At 41.3% G+C, this 18,278-nt stretch overlaps 1 protein-coding gene across 1 annotated transcript in view; it reads left to right on the top strand.

Annotated features, from left to right (window-relative positions):
• LOC107717134 (microtubule-associated serine/threonine-protein kinase 2-like) overlaps positions 1-18,035 on the top strand; it is a 133,141-nt gene extending 115,106 nt beyond the window's left edge. Inside the window, exons 12-30 of the mRNA XM_016523800.1 lie at positions 1,953-2,054; positions 6,134-6,266; positions 7,628-7,698; positions 7,789-7,898; positions 8,068-8,276; positions 8,384-8,522; positions 8,864-8,996; positions 9,089-9,254; positions 9,585-9,686; positions 9,905-10,027; positions 10,164-10,273; positions 10,592-10,746; positions 10,873-11,165; positions 11,380-11,589; positions 11,865-12,091; positions 12,180-12,302; positions 12,384-12,520; positions 12,642-12,826; positions 13,120-18,035. Of these exons, the coding sequence (XP_016379286.1) occupies positions 1,953-2,054; positions 6,134-6,266; positions 7,628-7,698; positions 7,789-7,898; positions 8,068-8,276; positions 8,384-8,522; positions 8,864-8,996; positions 9,089-9,254; positions 9,585-9,686; positions 9,905-10,027; positions 10,164-10,273; positions 10,592-10,746; positions 10,873-11,165; positions 11,380-11,589; positions 11,865-12,091; positions 12,180-12,302; positions 12,384-12,520; positions 12,642-12,826; positions 13,120-15,068 (4,677 nt within the window). The 3' untranslated portion in view covers positions 15,069-18,035. The remainder of the gene's footprint in view (positions 1-1,952; positions 2,055-6,133; positions 6,267-7,627; positions 7,699-7,788; positions 7,899-8,067; positions 8,277-8,383; positions 8,523-8,863; positions 8,997-9,088; positions 9,255-9,584; positions 9,687-9,904; positions 10,028-10,163; positions 10,274-10,591; positions 10,747-10,872; positions 11,166-11,379; positions 11,590-11,864; positions 12,092-12,179; positions 12,303-12,383; positions 12,521-12,641; positions 12,827-13,119) is intronic.
• Positions 18,036-18,278: the final 243 nt, after the last annotated feature.

The raw sequence follows: 18,278 nt of genomic DNA, 5'->3' as shown, positions 1-18,278 counted from the left end.
GGGTGCGGGGAGAGAGAGAAAGGGAGGGAGTGAGAATGGAAGGAGGGATCAGGTCAGGTTTTCCCCTCTTTCGGTTGGCAGTCCATAACCATCTCGTTGCTATTGCCTACCAGAATCGAAAATGTGCACATTGTGATCTCATGCATTCGCCGAGCTATTGCCGCATCCATACTTGGCATTCAGGCGAGTATGGATGACATCATTCAGCCCGTGCTAATTGGCTTATTTAGTTTGGGAGCCGATGGTGACAGGTGGGCCAGACGGGGATCGTGGTATAAACCGCATCTTCAGCAGGTGTGCTCAGAAAAGCATTCCCGACTTCTCCATTTAACGCTTCCTCACTCGCTCAGAGGATGTCCTGCGTTTCGTGGCAGAGGCGGCTGGAGGAAGAGGAGGTTCTTCAGCAGATTTTAGAGCGCTGGGTGCAGAGCACGCTCAGAAACCATGTGGATCTAACAGTTGAGTTCCTGATTGTTTTTACTTTGCAGAGTTGCATTGAGTAGGTCATAGTCTGATAGATGCTGTTTTATGTTGTTAAATTGTGGACACACCAGTGGTATGACAATTTAACACTCAAAATATGGACTGTAACTAGAATATTTTTATGCCTGATAATTCACCTGCTATTGTTTACTTTAATCAAATAGTGAATTGTAGAAAGTTTTTAAAATATTTGTCAGAGTATAGTATATGACACCTAAAACAGAATTTAGTCCATAATATAAGGGATGCACTGTTCTTAACATTCTGAGTGATACCAACAATATAATACAAATTTTGATTATATGACAGTGATTATAATTCTACACTATTTTGTATTGAAACTAATAATAATAATAATTTAAAAAATATATAAAATGTACAATTAAATGTCTGACAATATATATTTAATATTGACCAATACTAATAAATTAAAACAAAATCACTAATATTGGCTCATAACTGATATGGTACAGGTATATCTTGCACAGTTCCATTCATCTTCTCTTTTTTTTTTTGTCTTTTTGTTTTTTTCTATAAGGTCTTTCGCTATTGAACTGCCTTTTTCTTTGTCCTCGTTTATAGGCTTTATTTATTAAATTGGACATTTGTCTTAAGGTCAGACTAGTTTTACCTTTTTAAATGATCAGTCTATATCATTCAGTCTCCCATGGTTGCATCATTAAAAACCACAGGAGCCAATCTCAAGGCCGGGTCACTTAAGTGACCTGGCTATCACCATGACGTCTGGCATTAGAGGAATCCTGAGGATCTTCTATCGACCTTATGTACGCTTGACCTTATTGACCTTATGTATAGCTGAGTATAGAGTATCTCATTTCATCTAGTTTTAGGTGTGCTAAACCAAATCACTCCCTCATCCTATATCTCTCACTGCTGTTACTTGTCTGTCTACAGTGTATTTACTCAGTGTAGAGGCCCTTTATTATCCTGAGTGTGTGCGATTCACTGGCAGTTTCATTACCTGTATAAATAATTCAGAGGCTGATTAGACATCCCCTGAGGTGGCTGTGCTGTCTGTCAGAGATGGCTCTATTACTGTCAGCCAACCATCTACTCTGAACGGCTCTTCTCTATTCTATTGATGAACTCTCTCCTTTCTGCTCCTTTTACACTCTTCCTTTTTATGTACTCTTTTTGTACACTTCATTTAACTATCCCAGTATCCCTCATTGTAGTGCTTTGAGTGTAAAAAATCTCGACTGATATTGCTTCTGATATCAGCTTCTTGCTCATTCGTCACTGTGAAAGTGGAAGGTCAAGTTAAGAACATTACATTTAGGATACAATATTCCACCCAGTGTGCTTTAATTTGTATTATGCTTATTTTGACAAATGTAGATAGATCATTAAGGTTTTCAATTCATAAAGTACACAGATACATACTGAATACTGTGATTAGTATGTTAGTATGCTATTTCAAATCTATTGTTTTCTCTGTTTGTTGCTAGGCTCATGAGCGTTCAGAAAGTGGGGAGGTGACATTTGTCACCCAGCTGGTTAAAAAGCTGATGATAATCATCGCCCGACCCGCTCGTCTGCTGGAGTGTTTGGTAAGCACTGATAATTTAAGGGACTCTAAACTGGACATTATTTGTACTGAGGCTTCAGTGCAAACTGCTTTTCCATAGTAAATGAAGCACATGCTTAGTACCATATAATTAAAAAGCTAGATTTACCTGGAGGAGATGTGCATGTTGAATCAAGGCCACATTGTAAACCTTCAAAATGCACAGTGATTTGTCAGATTCGCTGAATTGTTAAAAACAAATCACACCAGACATTATGGAAACACGTAAACACAAAAGCTGACTTCCACACAAAGCTACAGGACTCCATGTCTGTGGCCACATGTGTATTTTGAGTAATCTTGTGCATTCAGTAGTATGACAACATACAGTACAGCTCAGCACTGATGGAGGACCAGCAGCTGAGAGAGCAATGAGCTGTTAACCTTTTCTGCTTCATGTGTGCACAATGCATCGCAAATATCTCAGTGTGGCACCTGGAGACATACCTGCCTCAATAAGCACACAAAAAATATTCTAAACTGTTCATTAAGTTAATGACAGTAATATTAGCCCTTGCTGTGCCTTTTGTTTGTTTGGCTCTTATTTTTTCTGTTCTTTAATTTTTAAATGATAGTTTGTTAAAATGCATATTTGGCATTATTTCATCTTTTTGTGTGAATGACCCTGAATAAGATGACCTTTTAGCCTGTTACAAAATGTTGAGAAAGTAAAGATGAATGAATATAATGAATCCTATGAATATAATGATTATAAATATTTGACTGGAACTAGGATTAAAGAAACAAGTAATATCATCATTTTAAAATTTTCTCTGAAGTATTTGATGTTTGATCTATTCTGGACAGCATCAAAAATGTAAAAAAATATGTTATATGTTATAGAGCAGGGGTCGGGAACCTATGGCTCGCGAACCACACCTGGCTCTTTGACATAAATCATGTGGCTCGTCAGATCTCTCACCCTTTACCAACAAATGATCTATTACAAAAATTATACATCACTAGAGATCAGCAATTCATTGGTTGTAGAGACTACATAAGCTAATAAAATCTTTAAAATAATAATAAATTTTTTTGTACCGAAAAGTGCGCGTTCAGTGCTATTCGCGAGAGTCACGATAGCAAACTGATAACGTAGAGCTAATAAACTCAGATTCAAGCTGCTACGTAGCTTGTTTGTGGTAATAGCGAATAGAAAGATTTTTTTGAACAGCAGAAAAAGTGTAAAAGTATGTAAAAAAAAAAGTGACAGGACTGAAACATATACTTCTCCGCACTTTTGTGACGTAATGCCGCTTTGACTGTCGGGAAGAAGTCTGCTGCGGAGCTTGCACCAGTGCGGGCTCGGTAGAAGTGCGTATCGAGGGCGCATAACGGCCACAAAGGGGGCGCTCGCGAGCACCCTTTTGAATGCTAAAATGACGAATGGGACACCCTACGGTCTCGTGGACTTAACGGACACGCGCATGTGGTGGCCATTATAAGTCCGCAAGACTGAAAGTGCACATGAAGTGTTCCATTTGGGACAGGGCCTTTGTCTTTAGTGGCGCAAAGTATGTAAAAAAAAAAGTGACAGGACTGAAACATATACTTCGTTTTATAGAAGATGGTGTTCTCCTGTGCCAAGAGCCAGTATGCAGCTTTCAGCGGGTGGGACTGTTAGTGTTATTAATAAAAGAATGTGAATGAATGAGACAGTAAAGAGCAGGACATTCCTGAAGGCAGACAGTATTAAAAACTCAAAGCCGCGAAACGGAACTTAATCCGCTTCTGACCATGTTTTCTGCGTGCGAAGTCCGAGTGGAACACGGAGAAGCATAGACTTTGGCCCTGTCCCAAATGGCACCCTAAACCCTCACGGTCTTCCTCTGAGTCCGCACTTTCGTGACGTAATGCCGCATTGACTGTCGGGTACTATGGTAACGTACAGCTCCTGCACTCAGATTCGTAGCTTTGTGGTAATAGCGAAAAGAAAGATTTTTTTGAACAGCAGAAAAAGTGTAAAAGTATGTAAAAAAAAAAGTGACAGGACTGAAACATATACTTCGTTTTATAGAAGATGGTGTTCTCCTGTGCCAAGAGCCAGTATGCAGCTTTCAGCGGGTGGGACTGTTAGTGTTATTAATAAAAGAATGTGAATGAATGAGACAGTAAAGAGCAGGACATTCCTGAAGGCAGACAGTATTAAAAACTCAAAGCCGCGAAACGGAACTTAATCCGCTTCTGACCATGTTTTCTGCGTGCGAAGTCCGAGTGGAACACGGAGAAGCATAGACTTTGGCCCTGTCCCAAATGGCACCCTAAACCCTCACGGTCTTCCTCTGAGTCCGCACTTTCGTGACGTAATGCCGCATTGACTGTCGGGTAGAAGTCTGCTGCGGAGCTCGCCCTAGCCCTGTCCCAAATGGAACACTTCATGTGCACTTGCTGTCTTACGGACTTACAATGGTTGCCGCGTTCGCGTGTCCGTTAAGTCCACGAGACCGTAGGGTGTCCCATTTGTCATTTTAGCGTTCAGAAGGTAGGCTAATGTAATAATGTGGCAATGGTTTCTTAAGATCTACTTATGCTTCTGATGCTTTTGGGAAACGCAGCCCTATTTAAACAAGCACTCTGAGCCATGCGTCAGCAGCGAACGCTGTCTGTGATTGATTGGTTTTGTCTTTCAGCATTTGCATGTGTTCCGATGAGCAGGAGAAATGGTTCTATCCAACACAATTATTCGCTAATATACTTAGCTTTTTTTATGCACCGAATTTCTTGATAAATAAATAAAATGAATGGTTAAAAAATGCACTTTAGAATCGATATTTTTATGTGAGGATCGATCCTTTAGATACAACATCAGTATCGAAAGTATCAATACTTAAGGATCAGTTTAGTTTAGAGGTATCGATATCGATATCAGCGATACTGGGCTTGAAAATATCGGTATCGGATCTAAAATAAAATAAGAGGTATTGCCCATCCCTAGCGCTTATTTGATTATAACCGTTACTGGGGAAACCTCTCTCTCTCCCGCTCTACAAGCGCCTCCTGCTGCCAGAGAATGAATTTGCATATATATGCCGCCACAAATAGAGTGCAAGTCTGTGGGAAACACCGCTTCTGTTATGAATATTATTCAATGTTTTAATTTGAATGTCGGATTGAAATGAACATCGCTGTTATTAGAGTAGTTAATCGTTAGCATAAGCGCGGCTAACGCTAACATAATGAGCATTAGAATGAAGTTTCTTTATTAACTATTTAATGCTCCTATAACTTTTATTAGGGTAAAAAAAAAAAAAACAGGAGGACATTATGATATTTACTACGGCGGCTATGTGTAGTAAATTCTGCTCTATCTGAATGCACGTGATGATGATTTCCTGCTGATTACAGAACCTGCATTACTATCAAAATGCGCATGACAATCGCATTCGATTAATCGTGCAGCCCTAATGAACGCTGTTATTAGAGTAGTTAATCGTTAGCATAAGCGTGGCTAACGCTAATATAATGAGCATTAGAATTAAGTTTCTTTATTAACTATTTAATGCTCCTATAACTTTTATTAGGGTTAAAAAACAGGAGGACATGATGATATTTGCTATTTTTACACACCAGAGGCTTTTAAATGAATTGTGAATCTAAAATATGCGTGTTAGAGAATGTACAAATGGTTAACATTGTTTGTGTTATATCAGTCAGAAAAGCAGTTCTGGGCTTTTTTTTAGCTAACTTAGTTGTTATTCTTAGCTGAATAAAAGATTTTAAAAGCCCTTTAAAATTAAATATGTACACAGTTTGGATTAAATGAAAGTATAGTCAAATTTTTTAATTAGCATGTTTTTGTGTTTTGCTTTGGTACCGAGAACCGTGGATTTTCACTGGTATTGGTACCGAATACTGAAATTTTGGTACCGTGACAACAATATATATTGGCTCTTTTGGAAAAATGCATTAACCAAAAATAAAAAAAATTGGCTCTTTGGTCAAAAAAGGTTCCCGGCCCCTGTTAAAGACTAACATTTCTAGAATAAATTAAATGATTGGGGATTGATGTCAAATTTTAATCTTCATATCATGTGAACCTCATACTCCTTGTGTGTGTTGTAGGAGTTTAATCCAGAGGAGTTCTACCACCTGTTGGAGGCTGCTGAAGGTCATGCTAAAGAAGGTCAGGGCATCAAGTCTGACATCCCTCGATACATTATCAGCCAGCTGGGCCTCACCAGGGACCCCCTTGAGGGTAGGAATGCTACCTACAGTGGCCTCAAAAGCATATGAACACTAAGCGGTTACTGAAACCACGCCTTCTTTCTTTGCGTGCACATTTGGGCGGCATTATGCTAATATTTCCACATAGTGAGGTAGATATGTGGGGGCGTGTTAGAACGAGCCGTTTTAGGGGGGCGTGGCAGAGTCTTAACTTTGATGAAGAATATCTCTTTGGTTTTGAGACTTTAGTCTTTGCAACTTCGGGGATCTTATCTATGCACAATCAGCTTGTAACACTCCAAAGAGAAAGGAAAACTTGAAATCGCATCATATGACCCCTTTAAAAATTGTATGAGATGTACAGACAATGTGTCATCTGCAGAAAATAAATGCTAGTTGGTTTGATATTTTGTTATCTAATGCATTGGCATACATTTTTAAGTTAAAGGGGTCCTATTATGCTTTTTCACTTTTTTAATTTTAGTCAGTGGATCTGAATCAGGTGTGTTAACAAAGAGAGACGTGCAAAACATGCAGAGCGGGGGTACGCGAGGACTGGAATTGAGAACCGCTTGTCTAGAACAATTCTTACAAGTATAACACGACGTAGCTGGGCGCCGCGGACAGACGCCGAACGGCGCCGCCGGTGTGCCTACACTCATAGAAAATAATGTATTTGAATTTTAAAGACGTGGCGCGACGCTGCGCTTCTCGTCCGGTGCGCGACTGCCTGAAACGCTGTTTTTTTCACCTCCGTGCCCCAACGTCTTTGTTTGGGCTTCCGAAAGCGGATGATGTCAGGAAACAGTGGTTGCAATTTATTTTTTTAACTCTGTCCCTGAGCATTATAACCCCAATTTGCTATTGTGTGCTGCGCATTTTACTGAGGACAGCTTCCACAACATGACACAGTACAGTGCTGGATTCGCCAAAAGCTTTTGTTGAAAGACGGAACAAGGGGCGGGGCAGTACTGAAACACCGTCTAAGCTGTTCGCCAATCACAACGCAATGGGACAGCTAACCAATCACAACACATTTTGTTTTTCGGAAGGCGGACCTTCATCAAAGCCGGAACTAATCGAGCCGTTTGTGCCAGCCTGGGGAGAAAGGTATTTTAATAATGTAAATTATGTGAAAAATAATGTGTTTTTCGAACCACCAAGCATGAGAGCATGTTCTAGTACACCCCCAAAACAAAATCAAGACTTTGTAAAAGAGCATAATAGGACCCCTTTAAGTGACATAAGTGTCCAAAAGCTTCTGGGGATTGTATGAAGCAACTCTGTTATTATTTGTTTTGCTGTACTAAATTAGGAACTACAATGACATTTATGATGTTTTTCAATGACACCTGCTCACTTTCATTCCCTCTTTTTGCTCTCGCTCTCTAGAAATGACCCAGCTGAGCAGCTATGACAGCGGTAACCCTGAAACGCCAGAGACAGAGACAGATTCCACAGAAGTGTGTAATAGAATTGAGAAGTCTTCAATGATTCTGTCGACTCTGTTCAGTAACATTCAACTAAGACCAAGTGTTTGTGTTCATGTGCAGAGTCGAGGAGCCACCATACAACCACTCCAGCCTCAGCCTCAACCCAAAACTAAAACTCCACGCGAGGAAGACTTTGAGACCATTAAACTCATCAGTAATGGAGTCTATGGGTAAGACAACAGGATTTCACTGTCACATCAATGATTAGAAATGCTAAAACCTTTGAAATTTGTCATTATCTATTGGCTCTCCATCACTCTTTGTCTTTAATAATTGTAGAGTTAGAAGACAGTTAAACAGTTAGAAGCTTAATAGTGATGCATACCTCTCTCCACTTAGGGCTGTGTTTCTGGTGAGGCATAAGGAGACCCGTCAGCGATTTGCCATGAAGAAGATCAACAAGCAGAACCTGATCCTGCGAAACCAGATCCAGCAGGCCTTTGTGGAAAGAGATATCCTGACATTTGCAGAGAACCCTTTTGTTGTCAGTATGTTCTGTTCTTTTGAGACAAGGAGACATCTTTGCATGGTTATGGAGTATGTGGAGGGTAAGAAACACTTGTACAACTTTGGGTGACTACGTTCATGGAGGATTTCAGTATAGGATACACCACAGAGTGATGCTGTAGTTGAAAGTGTTTATGTGTGTCTGAAGGTGGAGATTGTGCCACTTTGTTGAAGCACATTGGGGCTCTGCCTGTGGACATGGTACGCATGTACTTTGCTGAGACTGTTCTAGCACTGGAATACCTTCACAATTATGGCATTGTGCACAGAGACCTCAAACCTGACAAGTAAGCACACGTAACACCAAACCACTGTGCTTGTAGTTAATAATAATAATTAGTTACATTTATATAACGCTTTTCTGGGTACTCAAAGCGCTTTACATGAAAGCGGGGGAATCTCCTCAACTACCACCAGTGTGCAGCATCCACCTGGAAAGTTGACTTTCTATCATTGATTTAAGGCTTTTTATTTGTCCTTTAGATTCCATCTCACTTTCAAAGAATACAAAAACATGCTTGATAACAGATCAGTTGGCTTTGGTTTAGACAGCAATTTTTTTTAGATGGATGGATGGCCTTTTTATATTCACTGATGTCAGAATAAAGAATGGCCTGTTTTTCAACAGTCTGCTGATTACATCAATGGGACACATCAAACTGACAGACTTCGGCCTGTCCAAGATTGGTTTAATGAGCTTAACAACCAATCTATATGAGGGCCACATTGAAAAAGATGCCCGTGAATTTCTGGACAAACAGGTACAGAAACTTTGTATTTTGTCTCTTGCATTTGTTATTTATTTATTTATTTTTGTTAATAAAAGGATACTCTTTCTTTCTCTCTCCATCAGGTGTGTGGTACTCCTGAATACATAGCTCCTGAAGTCATTCTGAGGCAGGGCTATGGAAAGCCAGTGGACTGGTGGGCCATGGGAGTTATCTTGTATGAGTTTCTCGTGGGATGTGCTCCCTTCTTTGGGGATACGCCTGAGGAGCTGTTTGGACAAGTCATCAGTGGTTAGTGTCTAGAAGAAAGTGCAAAAAACATTATTTTCTTAAAAATTTAATGATGAGAAACATTGCATACATTATACAAACATGAGTGCCCAAACTTTTGACTTGTATGGTATGTGATGGTATGGTATGGTACTTTCCTAATCAGTGATAATCAATCTTCTTTACCGGTCAGTAATTAATTTTGAAAAACTTAATAGACTCCTAAAATCAGCCTATTCTTGTGTCATCTGTCTAAGATATAAAAATGCTCTGAAATCTGACCTGTGAACCTAATTCTGATGTTTTTGAGAGTCCTTCCAGAAATATGATTCTGTATGTGTGGTTCAATAGATGAGATAATCTGGCCAGAAGGTGATGAAGCTTTGCCTCCAGATGCTCAAGATCTCATCTCCAAACTACTGCGGCAAAACCCTCTGGAGCGTCTGGGAACAGGTCCTCTAGCGCACAAACTCACACTTACTTGCACAGACTCTGACTTGATCTATTCCCTGGTTTAGTCTTAGAGGAGTGACTTGACTGATCTGCTGAGATTAATAGTGTATGAATAAACCTGAACAGAAAATCTTAAGAAGACTTTTTCTTTAATGTTATCCTATATCTCTGTTTTTTGAGAAATATTTGAAGAGATCTTCTCTTTCCCTGTCCCACAGGGAGTGCGTTTGAGGTGAAACAGCACCGTTTTTTTACTGATCTGGACTGGAACAGTCTCCTGAGGCAGAAGGCAGAGTTCATTCCTCAGCTGGAGTCGGAGGATGACACTAGCTACTTTGACAGTACGTGTTCAGGCAGCAGGGACTGTAGTGAAATTTATAACAAGATACTTTATTCTCTACCTGCAATACAGATGCACACCACATGGGCCTACATTCTCTAAAGCACAATTTGAAATCTCTTTCTTCGACCCGCTAGCACGCTCAGATCGGTATCATCACATGGACTCGGAGGAAGAGGATGACACAAATGATGATGACCATCTGGAGATCCGTCAGTTCTCCTCCTGTTCACCACGATTCAGCAAGGTGTGAAGTAACACATGCTAACATTCTTAACGACAGTAAAAACAATGATATAAGACATTCAATTAATAGTTTATGTATTAATAATAATCAAAATAAATAATTATGCCAAGTAGTACACAGTAGTTCAAAGCAGGGTGAAGTATAATAGGGCATATGGATAGCATATATAGGATAGCAAAATAGAAGTTATAATTATAAAGACATGGTATCTGTTCTGCTTAATTTTAAGTTTAATCTAGTGTCCTCAGCAGTTTATACTGTTTATAACTTAATCTGTCTTATTCTCTCCATCACTCCCTGTTGGTCTCCCATTTTTAGGTGTATAGTAGTATGGAGCGTCTTTCCTTGCATGAGGAGAAGCGCACTCCTCCTCCCACTAAACGCAGTCTGAGTGAAGAGGGAGGAGAGCGTATCGACAGTCTCAGTGGCCTAAAGTCTCGAGACCGGAGCTGGCTGGTGGGCTCACCTGAGATGTGAGTGAAACACCTGAAGTTATTCTGATAAATAAATCATAGTTTTCATAGTCAGATATTTCTGAAAAATATACAGCTATGTTTGTTCAACATGGTGTAATGAACTGGTCATTTGGTCTTTTGTAGCCTAAGGAAGCGACTCTCTGTTTCCGAGTCATCTCACACCGAGAGCGACTCCAGCCCGCCTCTGACCGTACGTCGCCGCTGCTGCTCGGCCATCATCGAAATGCCTCGATTCGCCATTTCCAGCGAAGAGGATGGTGGTGTGGGGGGCAGGAAGACCCATGTGAGGGGACCTCGGGGGGAAGATCTGCCTCAGGCCATACCAGAGCTCCCTGTGGAGAGAGAGCTCAGACTGGATGAATCGCCAACCACACCAGGCTCCACTTCCAGACAGATCAGCCAATCCACACTCACACGTCAGTCTTGTGGAATTATTCTGGGGACTAGTATTTTAAAATGTTAAAAATATTTTTAAGACTATGTATTATTAAGGCCCTAGACTTAATGAGGTGTAAAAACACAAAAATGAATGGGATTTATGATTTCAAATAACAACATATTGGGCCATTCTGAGAGTTTGCCATTTTCTGTAGACATATCTCTGCTAATTTTTCGTGTGTGTGATTTCAGCTGGTGGTTCTAGTGATGTGTTGGATCGAGCTTCTCGCTACAGTGCTGAAGGATCTGAAAACTCCACTCCTAAAGCCATCAGTGATTTAGCAGCTCGTAGAGCTCGCCACAGACTGCTGTCAGGAGATACGGAGAAGCACACGTCACGCCCACTTAACAAAGTCATCAAGTCCGCTTCAGCAACTACACTTTCACTCATGATCCCTGCTGGTAAGTACAAATAATTGATCATCATGATTTTGCCATGCAAGACTTGTTCTTTTGTTGGTCCTTAAACAATAGGATGATATGACGATAGGTTAACAATCCTAATTCTTTTGCAATCCTTATGATTTGTTAATAAAAAATATTGTGCCAGGACGAACATGGACCATGTCTTACTAGTCACTTTATTGTATTGGCTGTCTCTATCTTTTGGAAGAAATGTATGTGGCGGTCTATCAAACTTTAACTGAGATGCAATTACTTTTTTTCTTGTTTTTCAGATCACCATGGTGCCTCTCCTTTGGCCAGTCCCATGTCCCCTCATTCTCTCTCGTCCAACCCCTCATCACGTGACTCCTCGCCTAGCCGAGACCTTTCCCCAGCCATCTGCAGTGTCAAACCCGCCATAGTCATTCACCGAGCCGGCAAGAAATATGGTTTCACCCTGCGTGCCATCAGGGTTTACATGGGAGACACAGACATTTATACTGTGCACCACATGGTCTGGGTGAGTACGGCAGATCCAGTTATTCTCCATGATACAGTTAGACTGCACCAATTTGTGGTTTTGAGTGCTCTAACATATGGCTTTGCAGCACGTGGAGGATGGGGGACCTGCTCATGAGGCTGGACTGAGAGAGGGAGATCTCATCACACATGTTAATGGAGAGCCTGTCCATGGACTCGTGCACACAGACGTTGTAGAGCTCATTCTCAAAGTACGTCGATAGCCACAATCTGATGAGCATTGTTGTTTTAGAAATTATTGATATTTAGGTTAATTTCTTTTTATGTTGCAGAGTGGCAGTAAGGTGTCCATTTCTGCTACGCCCTTTGAGAATACATCTATTAAGGTTGGCCCTGCACGCAAAATCAGCTACAAGTCCAAAATGGCCCGGCGCAACAAAAGAACCAAAACCAGAGAAGGACAAGATAGGTGAAGTTTAACATTTACCATGAAATCCAATACCTATGTCCCACAGAGTTCTTCTGATTTCAATTCCTCGGGCTTACATCTGCTGTCCCATTAATGGTTTGTATATACTTATCTACTACAGTAAGAAGAGAAACTCCCTGTTTCGTAAGATCACCAAGCAAGCGACCCTTCTCCACACCAGTCGTAGCCTGTCCTCTCTGAACCGCTCAGTCTCATCAGGTGAAAGTGTCCCAGGGTCTCCCACGCACATGTCCCCTCGTTCACCCACGCAGGGCTGTCGTTCCACTCCTGACTCTGCCCACTCAGGTGAAGCCTTTATCTCTTTATCTCTTATATCAAAACAGTAATCACAGTAGCAAACAGTATTTAAATATTTTTATATACATAATACAAACCAACTACTGCCAATGTGATTGTATACACAAATTGCTGTGTCAAATCATGTTCTCATTTAATTTAACATTGCGGCGTCTACAGACAATATTGTAATTAGTTTCCCATAATGTAATCAATATCATGTCTCAAGCCATTTCATTCATCTTCATATTTCTTTAATAAGTTTAATCTTTAAACTTGAAACTTCTCTTTCTCTAATGCAGTTGGTGGGAACTCATCCCAAAGTAGCTCACCTAGCTCCAGTGTGCCAAACTCTCCTGCCAGTTCTGGACAGATCAGACCCAGCTCTTTGCATGGTCTGGCTCCCAAACTGCAGCGCCAGTACCGCTCCCCCCGCCGGAAGTCAGCAGGCAATATCCCCTTATCCCCTTTGGCACGTACACCGTCGCCCACCCCTCAAAACACCTCCCCACCGCGTTCTCCTTCGCCCCTGCCAAGCCACGCGCTCATCACTTCTTCAATAGGCCAGTCTTTCCCTGTCAAACTCCACTCTTCACCTCCATTAGTAAGACAGATATCCCGCCCAAAGAGTGCAGACCCTCCTCGCTCTCCTCTGCTCAAACGTGTCCAATCAGCTGAGAAGCTCGCAGCCTCTCTTTCTTCTTCATCCTCGTCTCCTTCTCCATCCTCTACTGCTGATAAAAAGCTACCAGTTGGTGCCAGCCGCAAACACAGTCTTGATACCTCACATTCAGATTTTAAAAAAGAGATGATGCAGCGAGACCCCAGTCTACAGAGCCTGCAGGAGTCAGCCAGTGAGACTCTAATGGGAGGAAGAGTGTCTCCTGCAGAAAAGGGCAGCCTGCAGAAAAGTTCAGTTCGTAAACTGGGCAGGCAAGAAGGTCCTGAGTCTGGAACTGGAACTCTGGGACTTGTTCCTGGAAAGAGTAAACTGAAAGACAAGCTGTCTGCCATACGCCAGGATCGAGCTGAGCGCCGCGAGTCTCTTCAAAAGCAGGATGCCATCCACGAGGTGGACTCCTCAGAGGATGAGACAGACGAAGGGTCGGAAGATAGCCAAGATGGACGCAGGACAAGCTATGTTCCTCCTAGCCATGTCTTGAGGCCTACAACTGTAATGGCCTCTCCCCATACCATCAGGATGGGTCCAGCAGCTCCACCGACACTGGGACTGACGTCCTCAATGGTTGCACCCCCAGGCTTACCTCAGCCCAGCCGAGGACTGCAGATACAAAGCCAAAGTACCACTCAGTCTCAGACACAAACTTCAACCTCACCGTCAATGCAAGCTGCAGCCAAGCCCCCAGAACAGAATCCTACAACCTCTATTATGGCCCAAGACTCCAGTTCAACACTAGCTGAAGAGTCGAAAAAGAAAGACTTAAAGGCACAGGACTCTCAATCCAGTGTTAGGCCTTCTCCACCTCAACCCAGCCCTCTGTCCAGCACCTTTTCCACCCATGGTAGCGCCTTTACCTCTGTCAGCAAAGACCCATTCATCAAACCCACCACACCTCCGTTGGATCCCCGGAGGACCCCCAAAACTTCTGAGCCCAGGTCCAAAACCAGTGGTAAAATGGATCCTAGCACTGCTTCTGGAGTGACGAGGGATATCCCTGTTGCTACCACACCAACCGGAGGCATCACAAAGGAGATGAAGGAGGCTGACAACCGCAGACAGGCTGCAGCTGCCTCTCCATCCACTGCCTCTGAGAGCGGAATGGACAAAGTTGTGTCTCAACTGGCCACAGTGGCTAAGAGTGTGCTTGGCCCGGTCAAACTCAACATCCCAGGTACTAAAGAGGCCTCAGAGTGGACAAAGGACCAGCATCCCCAGACAGATCCCACCCACCCGAAAATAAAAGAATGTCGCCTGGAACGTCCTGATTCTCCTGACTCTTTGAGTCCGTCTGCTGCTTCTGGCTCCCAGTCTCCACGGCTGACTGAATCTCCCTCTAAACAAACGTCATCCAAATCTGAGCCAGCCTCAACTTCTCAGAGATCTTTGGAGGTCCAAGGGACTTCCAAAAGGCCAACTGCTCCAAACTCCCAAGCCGGGGAAGAACATCAGGAGAGACCAGGGACTCCGCGAAGTGGCACCACACCAAGGCCAAAGTCTGAAGCACAATCTCAGGCCCAGGCAAAGTCTAGTTCTACTATTTCACGAGACAAATCCAACAAGACGACGTAGCAGCCTTGCAGAAAGACCCATTTTCTCCAGCTTTAATTTAAATTGCCTATGACTGACAAATACACACTGTAACACAAGGCAGTTGTCCTGTTTAATGTCAGTATTCATATGAAAAGATTGTGGAAAGATAAGACCGAGGAAGAGATGGAGGTGTTTACAGATGAGCCCAACGGCTTTATTTCAAAATGTTTTATGCTTTGCCATTCACTAAATAATTGAAGCTTTTGCTTCGAATTGTTTTGCTTTTCTTGTTCCTCCTTTTAAAGTATTTTTCTCAGCAGCTAGAAAACCTAGACAAATGCTTGGGTCTGCGCCCCCTGAGAGACAGAAACCATGTCCACTTACAGTATATTACCTCTTCATATTATCCTTATATTACTTTAAGAATCTTCTCTTGTAGTAGGTATAGTTGTGCCTTAAAGCAACATCTCAACATTTCACGCATTTCTTTCAGCCTGTTCTTCTTTATAGGAAGACATATTGCAGCAATAAGAGTAGCGTATCCCGAGCAATTTTCACAAACACACAAAGTTTATTTCATCACACCTGTAGTATAAAGAATAAGTAATATAAAGAGAAACCAAACTGTGTTTTCCTTCTTTTCTCACTTGCACTTGTTTCAGCTTTTAATTGTGTCGAACAGCTGTGTGATGTATGTCTATGAAAATTCAACTTGAGATTTTCCCTATGGCACAGCCGTCACTAATGTAATGTGTATATGGTAGCTGAAATTTGGATGTATAATGCAGAAGAATGGTGGCCAATAATTGCATGAATTACATCCAATCAGAATTAAAGATGTTATTAGAAATGATTTGTAATTACTCTGTATAATAAATCATGTGATCTTTGGCCATCATTCACATCCCACTAAAGTTATGTCAAGCTACATAGCTTAGCTAAAGACATTACTAGTAACTTGCACATCATTATGTCTAGACCGTGTTTGGTTTTGACTCTGTTCAAGCGGACCATTTTATTTCTTCTTCAGCTTGCCTGTTTTATTTTCTCTTTCTCTTTTAATATCTGGACCAATTAGCTGTTGTCTCTGTATATTTGTTTGCTTTTTTTGTTTGTTTTGGCAGACTTGTATCTGGAGTTTGTGTGTGTGCCTGTGTACAGAAGCATGTTTGAGTGTGTTTGTGTGGGTTCTTATATAATGTATATTTTTAAAAAAGTCTGTTATTTGTTAGTTTTATGCCCTAAACAATGGGAGTGTGTTTTTGATTGGTGTCATATCTTTGCCATATCAGCTCTGTCTGATTCAGCCCTTTGTCATATACCGGGCAAAGATGTATTTGCACAAACCCTTTTTATTTTGTGTGTCAATAATATGAAAACCAATAAATACAGTATCCAATTAGATCCCAGACTTGGTTGGGGTCTTGAGGGGTTTGACCAGTAAGTGAGACTGTGGTACGTTGTCATATTATCTTGACATAACAATGTGTTAACACCATAATGTATTTAAAGGTTAACCTGTGGAACTTTGAATGTTTTAACCACATTTTACATTTATAATCAAAACGAGTTGTCTGTATTGTGTTTCCACGCAGTTTACCACTTCATTTATTCTCATTGTTCAAATTTCAACACTTGCCTGGTATAAAGGTCTAGGTGCTCACAGCAAGTCAATCTCTTTCCAACACACTCCTGCCCTACTTTTGGCCCTGCCCATATGGAAAATGAAACTGTTTTTAGTTGGTCTTTATAACCGATTGTGATTGGAGTCACATGATGATGGTATGTACAGTTATGCTATACCCTTATTCATGTTTTGTCCATATGAAATGTGAATGGATATCTTGCACATTTACGCTTCTTTAAGGAATGGAGCTGTTGATCGCATTGCAGCTTGAAGCTCAATTCCTGACGAACCTAATTAACCAGAGCACCATGATCAGTGAAAAAATGCACTTGTAACGAGAATGGCATGTGGATGAAGTTGGAAATGCATCTGTGGGCAGTCAGGTTTAATAGAGTATTTTTCCTGTTGCGTCTAGAGAACACTTATCAATCCTACACACTAGTGGCAAAGCTATAAATTCACAGTTATTAAAAAAAAGACCAAGGCTTCAACTGAATCCCACTCCAAAGTTATCATTCTCATACCCAAACTGGAATCTCCATTTAAACTAAATTTGAAGGGCTTATAGAAACTCCCCTTGAATGTTTACATGTGCTTTGAGAGATCATTTGTAAACAGCACACTAGTGCATTATGTCTAAATAATGTGTCATGTGTAGTGTGAGTGCTCAGGCACATTTTGTAGCTTAGATGATGGTAGACCACTAGTGATTTCCTTTCTGGCTGCATTGCATTTGAGATTTTACAGGGTGTAAAGACATTATGAAACTGTCGCATTCACTCAAGCCTAGTACTTAGTTTTTCACTATTTTTTTTACATGTAGTCTCTGATGACCTGCTTCACATTCTACCCATTGTGCTTTTAACAAAAAAAGGAAAACAATTTTCTAAATTATGTGTGTAAATGTGTGAAATTCATCTCTTTCTAAAGTCGTGAGCTGCTGTGGGCTGTGAAAGTGAGCGCTAACTGCCTTCTCATGTACGTAATTGGGATGATGATGATGGTTGGGCTATTTGTTGAGGTGAAGTCGGGTGTCAGAATGCCTGCGGTGGTCATCCATCAATGTCCTGCAGCCACATGCCACCATGCACGCACTAGTGAAATGTAATCTCACACACCGTCTAGAGCAAATTTACCCGCCACCTCTCACCTGTGGTATAGCTTGGCTTTTTATGAATGAAAAACCTTTGGAGCACACATACACACACTACTTACATATGCCTACCATAAACACACACATAGAGTCTATGTCCAACCTCTGCCCTCTTCTAATGTCTGTATGTGTTTGACCCAAATGGCAGCACAGATGAGATGGTTTACTTTTATGTAAATATTTTTAAGTCTGGTGTTCTGAGTGTCTTTAATATGAAAAGAATTGAAGTTATGCTTTTCCATGACATTCTAATTTATTGAGATGCACCTGTAGATGGAATGGGACAATGACTAGATATTGTCTGTATTTTAAGACTTGACACTCAGTTACAAGGGAGTCAATGGTGATACAGTGGTGTTATGGGTTTAGAGCACTGCCCATGTGTCAATCATGCTTTGTCCAAGACTAAAGGAGACAATGTGGTTGTACAGACACAAGTTTGTGCAAAGGAAAAAAAACAGTGCAATAT

The sequence above is a fragment of the Sinocyclocheilus rhinocerous genome, unplaced genomic scaffold (assembly GCF_001515625.1).
Source record: "Sinocyclocheilus rhinocerous isolate Xijiao unplaced genomic scaffold, SAMN03320098_v1.1 scaffold690, whole genome shotgun sequence".
Classification (NCBI taxonomy): Eukaryota; Metazoa; Chordata; class Actinopteri; order Cypriniformes; family Cyprinidae; genus Sinocyclocheilus; species Sinocyclocheilus rhinocerous.
Note: the sequence above shows the minus strand (reverse complement) of the source record. Positions and strands in the feature narration are given on the sequence as shown.